This window comes from Rhinoraja longicauda, chromosome 6 (assembly GCF_053455715.1).
Source record: "Rhinoraja longicauda isolate Sanriku21f chromosome 6, sRhiLon1.1, whole genome shotgun sequence".
Lineage (NCBI taxonomy): Eukaryota > Metazoa > Chordata > Chondrichthyes > Rajiformes > Arhynchobatidae > Rhinoraja > Rhinoraja longicauda.
This window is the reverse complement of record NC_135958.1, coordinates 80,245,945-80,258,107: the sequence shown is the minus strand read 5'-3', so window position 1 is coordinate 80,258,107 and position 12,163 is coordinate 80,245,945. Positions and strand designations below refer to the sequence as shown.

The 12,163-nt window shown below is 41.4% G+C and overlaps 1 protein-coding gene across 4 annotated transcripts in view; it reads right to left on the bottom strand.

The window, feature by feature from the left end:
• LOC144594653 (mitochondrial Rho GTPase 1) overlaps positions 1-12,163 on the bottom strand; it is a 70,838-nt gene that overhangs the window by 38,974 nt on the left and 19,701 nt on the right. For all 4 annotated transcript variants that reach the window (XM_078401454.1, XM_078401451.1, XM_078401452.1 and 1 more), the window contains 7 exons: positions 11,537-11,635; positions 9,881-9,989; positions 8,546-8,666; positions 3,465-3,549; positions 1,894-2,039; positions 1,597-1,697; positions 413-543 (listed from right to left, as the gene is read on the bottom strand). In XM_078401454.1, coding sequence (XP_078257580.1) covers positions 413-543; positions 1,597-1,697; positions 1,894-2,039; positions 3,465-3,549; positions 8,546-8,666; positions 9,881-9,989; positions 11,537-11,635 — 792 coding nt within the window. The remainder of the gene's footprint in view (positions 1-412; positions 544-1,596; positions 1,698-1,893; positions 2,040-3,464; positions 3,550-8,545; positions 8,667-9,880; positions 9,990-11,536; positions 11,636-12,163) is intronic.

The following is a 12,163-nucleotide window of genomic DNA, read 5'->3' as shown; positions in this document are numbered from 1 at the left end:
TGTCCTGTTGAGTTACTCCAGCATTTTGTGTCTACCTTCGATTTAAACCAGCATCTGCAGTTTTTTTCCCTACATCATTATCTTCAAAAGTGGCAATCCTCCGTTCATCGAGAATAATGCAGAAATTTTCAAACTTGTAGAAAATCTACAATTTTACTGCACAAAATAATTAACCGCTAAAGTGATCCATGCTACAAGTACATTGGAAAGTTGCACCAATATGCAAATGATTTTAAATGAATATTTTATTCTCATTTTGGTAGTTATACAGTACCCTCAATAATAGCCATTATTGACACTTTAGTTTAATTTGACACAAATTTGGGCAATTGTCCAATTGATTTGAGTTCTACGTCCTTGTTGCATTCAAATATAAAACTATTGGATTCGAAAAATATTCGGAGATACTTACTGATAGGTTTCGGCCCAGAAAACCTTGCAGAATTCCAGTCTTGCCACAGTTTTTCATGCCAATAATATTGCACTGAAACACATTTCTTTGTGTTTGTTTTTTCTGCAGATCCAATTTTTTATCTCTTGTTACTGAGGGAATATAAAGCAATGTTCATGAAATCTTCATCAGGCAAAACAAACTTAGTTCTGGTTTCTACTGAAACAAAGCTAAATTTTCAAGGCAATTTATTACTGTTTTCCATTCAGTTGAAAGAAAATGATGGGGGTTCAAAGAGAGGTTAAGGAGCAAAGAGAACAGATATGCCAATCTCTTAAAACAACTTAGGTTGGATAAACCCATTAAAAGCCAATCAAGTATTTCTAGGAGGGATACATTGGAAAATACATTGAATTAAAAAATAAAAACTTGGTTGGACGGGAAGAAATCCTTTAAACTCATCTACTGCATGTGTTCTCGATGTGGCGTCCTATAAATTGGTGAGACAAATGTAGCCTCAGCAACTGTTCTGCCGAACACACGCTTGGTCTGCCAAGACCTACTGGATCTCCATAAGCCCATGAGACATAGGAGCAGAATTAGGCCATTCGGCCCATCGAGTCTACTCTGCCATTCGATCATGCCTGATCTACTTTTTCCCTCCTATTATCCTGCCTTCCCCATTACCTCTGGCACCCTTACTAATTAAGAACCCATCAATCTCTGCTTTAAAAATACTCAATGACTAGGCCTCCACCACCGTCTGTGGCAAAGAATTCCACAGACCCACCACCCTTTGGCTAAAGAAATTCCTCCTTTTCTGCATGCTACAATGCTGAGAACTATATTTTGCACTCTGTGTCTTCACCTTTGTTCCACCTGTTACATTTATATTCGGCTTAATTGTATTCAAGTATCGTACTGGCTGATTTGAGTGGATTGCATATAAACCAAAGCTTTTCACTGTACCTTGGTACACGTGACAATAAACCTAAACCGTTATAATTTCTCCCAGATCTGTGCTATTAGCCGCTAAAACTCCAGTTGCTCACAAGTGGGCAAGGTTGCTTACTCTTTTTTCCCACCCACTATTGGAGACCACTCAAACAACTTCAAGTCTGGTGTGCGGGTCAAAGGAGTGGATTAAGAGTTTCAGATCAAATACATGGTGATCTCCAGAAAAGGTTAATAAAATTCCACTGTACCCGTGACAGCTGCTGCCTGAGAATCCTGCTCCCTTAGGATGGAGTATCCTAGGTAACCCAAATATTCTAAACATCGCTGGACATCGAGGTATGTGGTCAGCCTGAATCAGAACAGAAATACGCAGCTATTTAGAAATGTATTAACTCAGCATTTATAATAAAATAACATTCATAGAAAACATTGCTCAAGTATTCAAATGTAGGATGTATTGTGTTTTACGACTGTTGGCAGACCAATTTCCCTCCTGGGGTAAATAAAATTCTATCGTATCGTATCGTAAAAGGAAATCAACTCACGTCCACTGACAAATGTAACCCTGATAGGTGACCCATCCCCTGTCATTGGTACAAACAGTGTTGTTGACATCAGGACCCCAAGGCATATAGGGGAATACGTTGAAAAGATCTTTTAGTTCATCAGGTGACAATGCACAATCCCGATCCTGAAAAAACAACAGAAATATTATGAGCAAGAACATCCCTTTTTGTGTTGTTAACCTTCAGTGTTGTTAAAGTTCAGAATGCTTCCAGGACAAAAATGAACCAAGGAAGAATTTGAAGGAATGTCAAAAAGTTAGTTGAAAGGTAGGTTTTAAAAGAGGAATCAAAAGAAAGAGATAAAAGTGGAATGAAAAAAAAAAACTGCTGGAGGAACTCAGCGGGTCAGGCTGCATCTGCGGAAGAAAATGGACAGACGATGTTTCAGGTCAAAACAGTACTTCAGACTGAAACATTGTTCATTTCCCTCCACAAATGCTGTCTGCCACACTGAGTTCCCCCCACTGTTTGCTTTTTGCTTAAGATTCCAGCATCGGCAGTCTCTTGTTACTCTGTTAAAAGTGGAAAGTTCAAAAGGCAAGAACTACATTATTTAGGGCTTACACGGTTGGTGATAATTCGGATAAACCACCAACAGTCAAAGGAATGGAGAATGGATAAAAGCCTAAGCATGGAGGAATTGCAGAGGTCCAGCAGGTTTGTGGGGCTGGGGGAAGGCTATGGAGACCGGAAAGCACAAGCGCTTGAAAGGATCGAGCGGCAGTGGTGCAGCGGTTAGAGCTGCTGCCTCCTGCACCAGAGAACCAGGTTCAATCCAATCCTGACCTTGGGTGGTGTCAGCGTGGAGTTTGTACGTTCTCTCCGTGACTGCATGGATTTACTCTTGTTTCTTCTCACATCCCAAAAATGTGTGGGGTTTCTAGAAATGTCCCCTAGTGTGTAGGGAATGGATGAGAAAGTGGGATAACACAGAACTAGTGTGAATGGGTGATCGATGGTCGACATGGACTCAGTGACCTGAAGGGCCTGTTTCCATGATATATATTCCAAACAAAACCTTCTAACTAAGGAGGAGAACCTTTAAATGAGATCTTAAATTCAAGAAGTCAAGCAGTATGCCTGATCTGCTGAGTATCTTAAACTTCTGCAACTTTATACATTTAAAACAAAAGTGTTGGTGATAATAGTCAATGTAAGCCAGCAAGCACAGAAGTGATACAGGAATGGGAAAAGAATTGTGTAAGAAGGAACTGCAGATGCTGGTTTAAACCGAAGATAGACACAAAATGCTGGAGTAATTCAGCGGGACAGGCAGCATATCTGGAGAGAAGGAATGGGTGACTTTTTGGGTCAGGAAGAAGTCTGAAGCACTGAAGAAGGGTCTCGACCCAAAACATCACCCATTCCTTCTCACCAGAGAAACTGCCTGTTCCACTGAATTACTCGAGCATTTTGTGTCTATCTATGGGATAAGAATTGTTCTGGCACCATTCAGATTATCGATCCCCCTCTGTACGCTGACTCATCATTATACACAATAAAATGCACAACCCTGGACTAATTATCAGGCTTCTTAAGGCTCAGCTCACCAAATCATGTTTGTCAAAAATACTTTGTAGGAAAAGATAGGCATGGTGATTCAGTTCGGTTGTGCAGTCCAAAGGAACCTTTAATCTGTAAAAAAAAAGAGGAAAAATGAATTCAGTTGTTGCCCGCAAAAAAGTTTCATCAGGATAATTAACTTACACAATCCAACAGAACAGCAAAACACTTCAATATGTCATTCTTGTGAATATGACATTGAGCGATACAAGTAAACGTCACTCTTCCCAGCTGTTGTCAGGCAACTGAATCATCTTACCACAACCAGAGAGCAGCGCTGAACTACTTCTTTGATGACCCTTGGACTATCCTTGATCGGATGTTGCTGGTTTTACCTTGCACTTAACGTTATTCCCTTATCATGTGTTTATACATTGTAAATGGATCGATTGTAATCATGTATTGTCCTTCTGCTGACTGGTTAACATGCAACAAAAAGCTTTTCACTGTACCTCTCGGTACACGCGGCAATAAACTAAACTGAACGAACTCCAAGGCTTGACCATCAAAAGTTGACCTTGTAACTTAAACAAAACCTGTGACAGAAGCAGCTACAGACATGGAGCAGAGCAGCAAGATGGTGTTTCAAATCAAGATCAGAAAATACCCACACATCAATCCATTTAGTGTCCTTGGCTTCTCTTTTAGGTTATTGATTAAATAACAGCTTTATTCATCACCTCTTAGCATCTGATGTCCTATTGACAACTTTGCACTCTAGACATTAAAGACAGTTTCCCAAAAACACACATCACTGTTTCCCCTTGACCATGGGTTTGAGAAAATTGTTTGGAAATTCAGAATCTCTTTTTATTTTATAGCTACAGTTGAACAAAGGGGACTATGAAGGCATGAGAGAGGAGCTGGCCAAGGTAGACTGGAAAGGGATCCTAGCAGGATTGACGGTGGCACAGCAATGGCAGGAATTTCTGGGCATAATCCGGAAGACGCAGGATCATTTCATTCCAAAAAGGAAGAAAGATTCTAAGGGGAGTAGGAGGCAACCGTGGCTGACAAGGGAAATTAGGGATGGAATAAAACTAAAAGAAAAGACGTATAACACAGCAAAGAGTAGCCGGAAGCCAGAGGATTGGGAAACGTTCATAGGACAACAGAAGGTAACAAAACGGGCAATACGGGCTGAAAAGATGAAGTACGAGGGAAAGCTAGCCAAGAATATAAAGAAGGACAGTAAAAGCTTCTTTAAATATGTTTTAGAGAAAAAGAGTAGCAAAGTCAAATGTGGGTCCCTTGAAGGCAGACACGGGTGAAATTATTATGGGTAACAAGGAAATGGCAGAAGATTTGAACAGGTACTTCGGATCTGTCTTCACTAAGGAAGACACAATCTCCCAGATGTACTGGAGGACAGAGGATCCAGGGGGGTAGAGGAACTGAAATAAATTTTCATTAGGCGAGAAATAGTTTTGGGTAGACTAATGGGACTGAAGGATGAAAAATCCCCTGGGCCTGATGGTCTGCATCCCAGGGTCCTCAGGGAGGTGGCTCTAGAAATAGTGGACGCATTGGTGATCATTTTCCAATGTTTAATAGATTCAGGATCAGTTTCTGTGGATTGGAGGATAGCTAATGTTATCCCACTTTTCAAGAAAGGAGCGAGAGAGAAAACGGGGAATTACAGACCAGTTAGCCTGACGTCGGTGGTGGGAAAGATGCTGGAGTCAATTATTAAAGAGGTAATAACGGTGCATTCGGATAGCAGTAAAAGGATAAGTCCAAATCAGCATGGATTTATGAAAGGGAAATCATACTTAACTAATCTTCTGGAATTTTTTGATGACGTGACAAGTAAAATGGATGAAGGGGAGCCAGTGGATGTAGTGTATCTTGACTTTCAGAAAGCCTTTGATAAGGTCTCGCACGGGAGATTGGTGACTAAAATTAGAGCACATGGTATTGGGGGTAGGGTGTTGACATGGATAGAAAATTGGTTGGCAGACAAGAAGCAAAGAGTAGGAGTAAACGGGTCCTTTTCAAAATGGCAGGCATAGGCGAGTGGAGTGCCGCAAGGCTCAGTGTTGGGGTCACAACTGTTTACCATATATATTAATGATTTGGAAGAGGGAATTAGAAGCAACACTAGCAAGGTTGCGGATGACACAAAGCTGGGTGGCAGTGTAAACTGTGAAGAGGATGTTAGGAGGTTGCAGGGTGACCTGGACAGGTTGAGTGAGTGGGCAGATGCGTGGCAGATGCAGTATAATATAGATAAATGTGAGGTCATCCACTTTGGTGGCAGAAACAAGGAGGCAGATTATTATCTCAATGGTGTCAGGTTAGGTGGAGGTGCAGCGAGACCTGGGTATACTTGTACACCAGTCACTGAAAGTTGGCGTGCAGGTACAGCAGGCAGTGAAGAAAGCTAATGGAATGTTGGCCTTCATAACAAGAGGATTTCAGTATAGGAGTAAAGAGGTTCTTCTGCAGTTGTAAAGGGCCCTGGTAAGACCACACCTGGAGTATTGTGTACAGTTTTGGTCTCCTAATTTGAGGACATCCTTGTAATTGAGGCAGTGCAGCGTAGGTTCACGAGATTGATCCCTGGGATGGCGGGACTGACATATGAGGAAAGATTGAAAAGACAAGGCTTGTATTCACTGGAGTTTGGAAGGATGAGAGGGGATCTTATAGAAACATATAAAATTATAAAAGGACTGGACAAGCTAGATGCAGGAAAAATGTCTCCAATGTTGGGCGAGTCCAGAACCAGGGGCCACAGTCTTAGAATAAAGGGAAGGCCATTTAAAACTGAGGTGAGAAAAAACTTTTTTTCCCAGAGAGTTGTGAATGTGTGGAATTCTCTGCCACAGAGAGCAGTGGAAGTCAAATTACTGGAGTGATTTAAGAGAGAGTTTGATAGAGCTCTAGGGGCTAGTGGAATCAAGGGATTATGGGGAGAAGGCAGGCACGGGTTATTGATTGGGGACGATCAGCCATGAATGGAAAAGATACTTAGGGACAATATATATAATTATTTGGATAATCAAGGCCTGATTAGAAACAGTCAACATGGATTTGTGCCTGGAAGGTCATGTTTGACTAATCTTCTTGAATTTTTTGAAGAGGTTACCAGGGAAATTGATAAGGGCAAGGCTGTGGATGTTGTCTATATGGACTTCAGTAAGGCATTTGACAAGGTTCCACATGGAAGGTTGATTAAGAAGGTTAAATCGTTGGGTATTAATAGTGAGGTTGCAAGATGGATTCAACAATGGCTGAATGGGAGATACCAGAGGGTAACGGTTGACAATTGTATGTCAGGTTGGAGGCCAGTGTCTAGTGGAGTGCCCCAAGGATCTGTGTTGGGTCCACTGTTGTTTGTCATTTACATTAATGATCTGGATGATGGTGTGGCAAATTGGATTAGCAAATATGCAGATGATACTAAGATAGGTGGAGTAGTTGATAGTGAGGTAGATTTTCAAAGTCTACAGAGAGACTTGGGCCTTTTGGAAGGGTGGGCTGAAAGATGGCAGATGGAGTTTAATGCTGATAAGTGTGAGGTGCTGCATTTTGGTAGGACAAATCAAAATAGGACGTACAGGGTAAATGGTAGGGAATTGAGGAATGCAGTGGAACAGAGGGATCTGGGAATAACTGTGCATTGTTCCCTGAAGGTGGAATCTCATGTGGATAGGGTGGTGAAGAAGGCGTTTGGTATGCTTGCCTTTATAAATCAGAGCATCGAGTATAGAAGTTGGGATGTAATGTTGAAATTGTACAGGGCATTGGTGAGGCCGAATCTGGAGTATGGTGTGCAGTTCTGGTCGCCAAATTATAGGAAGGATGTCGACAAAATGGAGAGGGTACAGAGGAGATTTACTAGAATGTTGCCTGGGTTTCAGCACTTAGGCTACAGAGAGAGGTTGAACAGGTTGGGTCTTTATTCTTTGGAGCGTAGAAGGTTGAGGGGGGACTTGATAGAGGTTTTTAAAATTTTGAGAGGGACGGACAGAGTTGACGTGGGTAGGCTTTTCCCTTTGAGAGTGGGGAAGATTCCAACAAGGGGACATAGCTTCAGAATTGAGGGACAAAGGTTTAGGGGTAACATGAGGGGGAACTTCTTTACTCAGAGGGTTGTGGCTGTATGGAATGGACTTCCGGTGGAAGTGGTGGAGGCTGGCTCGATTTTATTATTTAAGAGTAAATTGGATAGGTATATGGATAGGAGGGGATTGGAGGGTTATGGTCTGAGTGCAGGTAGATGAGACTAGGTCAGGGAGAATGGTCGGCGTGGACTGGTAGGGCCGGACAGGCCTGTTTCCATGCTGTAGTTGTTATATGTTATATCACAATGAATGGCGGTGCTGGCTTGAAGGGCCGAATGGCCTCCTCCTGCGCCTATTTTCTATGTTTTTAGCTCCTCTCTGGATAGAAGGAATGGGTGGCGTTTCAGGCCGAGTCCCTTCTTCAGACGTAACACAGTTACACTGACTGAATGGATCACGTGCAGGCAGATGAGATTAGTTTAACTTGGCATCATGTTTGGCACAGATATTGTGGGCTGAAGGACCTGTTCCTGTGCTGTAGCGTTCTATGTCTTATGTTCTTAATTCTTGGAACTGCTATTAAAATTCCTTACAGTGGAGCCAAAGAATGTAGCATCTTAAAAATCAATCTTAGAAAATGCATCTGAATTCCAGCTGAAGCATCAATTTTGGATTTCTATCTCTAAGTTTTACAACCAATTTTTTTGTGACTAAGACTGGCAGCTTCGGGATAGTTAACAATGAAGTTGCTCTGAATGAATTAAAAGTAATTAATTAACATAGAAAATGGGATATGGAGAGAAGGCAGGTATTGATTGGGGTATTGATTGGGAATGATCAGCCATGATCACAATGAATGGCGGTGCTGGCTAAAGGAACTTAAGTCTTTCTCTAGTTCACGATCGAAAGCATGCTATAACTAATTCAGCCAGTGTATCACAGGTAGAGCTTCTTAGTTCAGCACTTGTATGGTGACTAATTAGCGTTACACAAAGACATGTTATTGCAGAATTTAAACATCACCGCTATGTAAAGAATAAGCTCGGCTCAGTACATACATTGGAAAGAGATATTCATGTGTAAGTTCCAGATCATCGTCATATCCAAACCGCCGCAAAACTGTCCACGTGGTTTCATGCCTCCCTCTCTGTATAAATAGTGTATGCAAAAATAAAAATCCTGCAACACAGATCAGACAACAATTAAGAAAGATTTCCAATTGCAAGGTTTACATGTCTTTGGTGAAGTCAAGCATCAACTGACGCACACAATCGCATTCTCCTCCTGTGGCAAGTCAGGCACTAGTTTATATAATGACACTTTCCAACATAGTTATGCAAGTCAATGGTCACATTGACAAGAATTACATTTCTGAATAACTTTTGAACAGATGCTTGCGATTATTTGACAGGCTATTTCACCAGATCATGTGATAAAGTTGAAATGAAAGTTAAAAAGATTATTAAAATCCCAACAGCATCATATACTTTATGTTTAAAGAGCTGAACCAATTTACTTTTTCCTAAAACTGAAGAATTCATAGCACTAAGTAAAACAAGAATGTCAAGAGTATTTAATTATCATGTGTACCAATATGAAATTCTTACTTGCAGCAGCATAGCAGATGTGTAAACACAATACTCATTGATAACATATAATAAACACAAATTCAATAAATGAATAACCCAAATGCAAAAAGCCTGAAGTCCTTAGTGGAACCAAGGACAGTCCATTGTTTAGAGATACAGCGCGGAAACAGGCCCATTGGCCCACCGGGTCCACTCTGACCAGCGATCCCCGCACATTACACTATCCTACACCCACTAGGGACAATGTTTACATTTACCAAGCCAATTAACCTACAAACCTGTACGTCTTTGGGCTGTGGGAAGAAACCGAAGATCATGGAGAAAACCCATGCAGGTCACGGAGAGAACGTACAAACTCCGTAGACAGCACCCGTAGTCGGGATCGAACCTGGGTCTCCTGCGCTGCATTCGCTGTAAGGCAGCAACTCTACCGCTGCGCCACCGTGACCACCATTTTTAGTAGAAGAGACACAAAATGCTGGAGTAACTCAATGGGACAGGCAGCTTCTCCAGAGATAAGGAATGGGTGACGTTTAGGGTTGAGACCCTTCCTCACATCTTCTTTTTCCGTTGTTCATAGTTTAGTTTGTGTTGCATATTGTTCAAGAACCTGATGGTTATTGAGAAGAAGCTATTTTGAACCAAGTGGTTTAAGATTATGATGACCAAGTTCTGGCACGATGCTACACAAGATGGACCGAAGGAGATGTCACACCAGTTTGCTGGGACAAAACTTTGAGGGATATTGCCGAATGGGAAAGAAATAGAACACGGGCGACTATACACAGCTGTTGCACTGTTTACCTTCCAACGTCAATCCATTATCAGCGACACCATTACTCATGTTTTTTCTCACTACATTCTTCACATCTTCCAAAGCTTGAGGCGCCAATGGAGTGTTGAAGCAGGTTCTCTAAGTTAAATACATTGAAAAAGATTACCAAATATTCTTAGCTGACACGATTTATATGTTGCCTCCTACAACTAATCTGCACACTGGGGCAGTATTCAGTTACAAGGGCACTAACATCTTGTTGCAAGAGATCCAGAAATTGTCCATTTATATGAAGGCCTATTAACTCCATCTGCTTGCATTTCCTATCTTGCTTCATCAGGTCACAAGTGATAGAGAAGAATTTGGCCATTTGGCCTATCAAGTCTATTCCGCCATTCGATCATGGCTGATCTATCTCTCCCTCCAAACCCCATTCTCCTGCCTTCTCCCCATAACCCCTGACACCCGCACTAATCAAGAATCTATCTATCTCTGCCTTAAAAATATACATTGACGGCCTCCACAGCCTTCTGTGGCAAAGAATTCCACAGATTCACCACCCTCTGATTAAAGAAATTCCTCTTCATCTCCTTCCTAAAGGAAGTCCTTTAATTCTGTTGTTCTGTTGTTAATTCGGTTTGTCCTAGACTCCCCCACCAGTGGAAACATCCTCTCCACATCCACTCTATCCACACCTTTCACTATTCAAGGCTTCATAAAAGCCTTGCCAGAAACCCAAGAAACAGCAATTCTTAAAATAAAAAGAGAAAGTAATTTGATGCAGCACATGATATATGACAGTCGTGGGTCAAGATTTTAGGTGTATTTAATATAAAAACAATGGTAACAGTAATTTGTCAGGGCCAATTTTTGCAGTTAGTTTTCCACCATTTAACAATGCGGTTTTCAAGCTGAATTACCAAATGCATTGCTGATGTGAATGCTGCGAAACTCCAGGGAGCTAGTAGTTAACTAGCAAGCTATCCAGCAAGCAATCCTGCTAATCCAGCTAATTTCCACATTGAAACAAAAAGAAAACACGGGCAGTAATGGGACAATCTAGGCTGTTACATTCTTCAACAAAATACATAGTTCCAGAGGAACTCAGTGGGCCTGGAAGCATTTTGGGAGGGAATACACAGGCAACGTTTCAGGTTGGGACCCTTCTTCAAACTCCAAAATCTTCAGTCTGAAGGAGGGTCCAGACTCAAAACGTCACCTGTCCATTCCCTCCCCAGATGCTGCTTGACCTGCTGAGTTTTTCCAGCATTCTGTCTTTTGCTCAAGGTTCCAGCATCTGGAGTTTCTTGTGTCTCCTAATACATTCTTTAATTGATGACCCACCTTGTAACTTGATCGTTTGGAAAATTTGTTCACTGGGTTTTACTTAGCATTACCTTTAAAGTATATGACTTGGAAGCAACCATTAAGGTCATTTCCTGCGACATTTGAAATTGATGATACATGCAAATGCAATGCATGCAAGTTCCTGTGAAGAAATCTTTCCCTTATGTTTAAAGACATTTTAAGAAAGGATTTTCAACTCTTATAAACACCATTTGACAAGTTTAACTTGCAAATTATATACAGGAGGATCCAGTGATGCAGCTGGCTATTGTAAGTTGAAAGAGATCCAGTACTGGGATAGGGTGCTATTTCACTGTGTATACAAGCTAGGTTTCTACCTGGAAAAAGTTGAGCTCTGCATCATTGAGAATTCCATCGTTATCCTGGTCCGATATCTTAAAAATGCGAGTTAGGGCTTTGATGCAGGCAGGTTTAATCTGTAAGTACACAAGCAGGTTAATCAAGATGGCACTAAAATTGTAAATATCATAAACAGTGTCAATTCAGTTAAGTGTAAGGTGTTGCACTTTGGGAAGTCAAACTAGGGTAGAGCTTTCACAGTGAACAATAGGACACTGGGGAGTGTTGGGGAACAGAGGGACCTAGGTACAAGAACATACTTCCCAGAAGCATTTTCAACAGCAGCATCACCTAAGCACCATGGCTTCTTGTATTATTCAGCTTCTGAATGGTGCTTCCATAAGCTGGGGTACTGCCTCATTCACCTCTACCTCATTGCAGACTCTGGACTTTGTCTTTGGAACTGATGTGCTACAATGCTGAGAACTATATTCTGCACTCTGTATCTTCCCCTTTGCTCTACCTATTGTAATTGAGTTTGGCTTGATTGTATTTATGTATAGTATTTTCTGATCTGTTTGGATAGCGTACAAAACAAAGCTTTTCACTGCATCTCGATGAATGTGGCAAGAATAAACATAAACCTTAATACATGGGGTCATCAC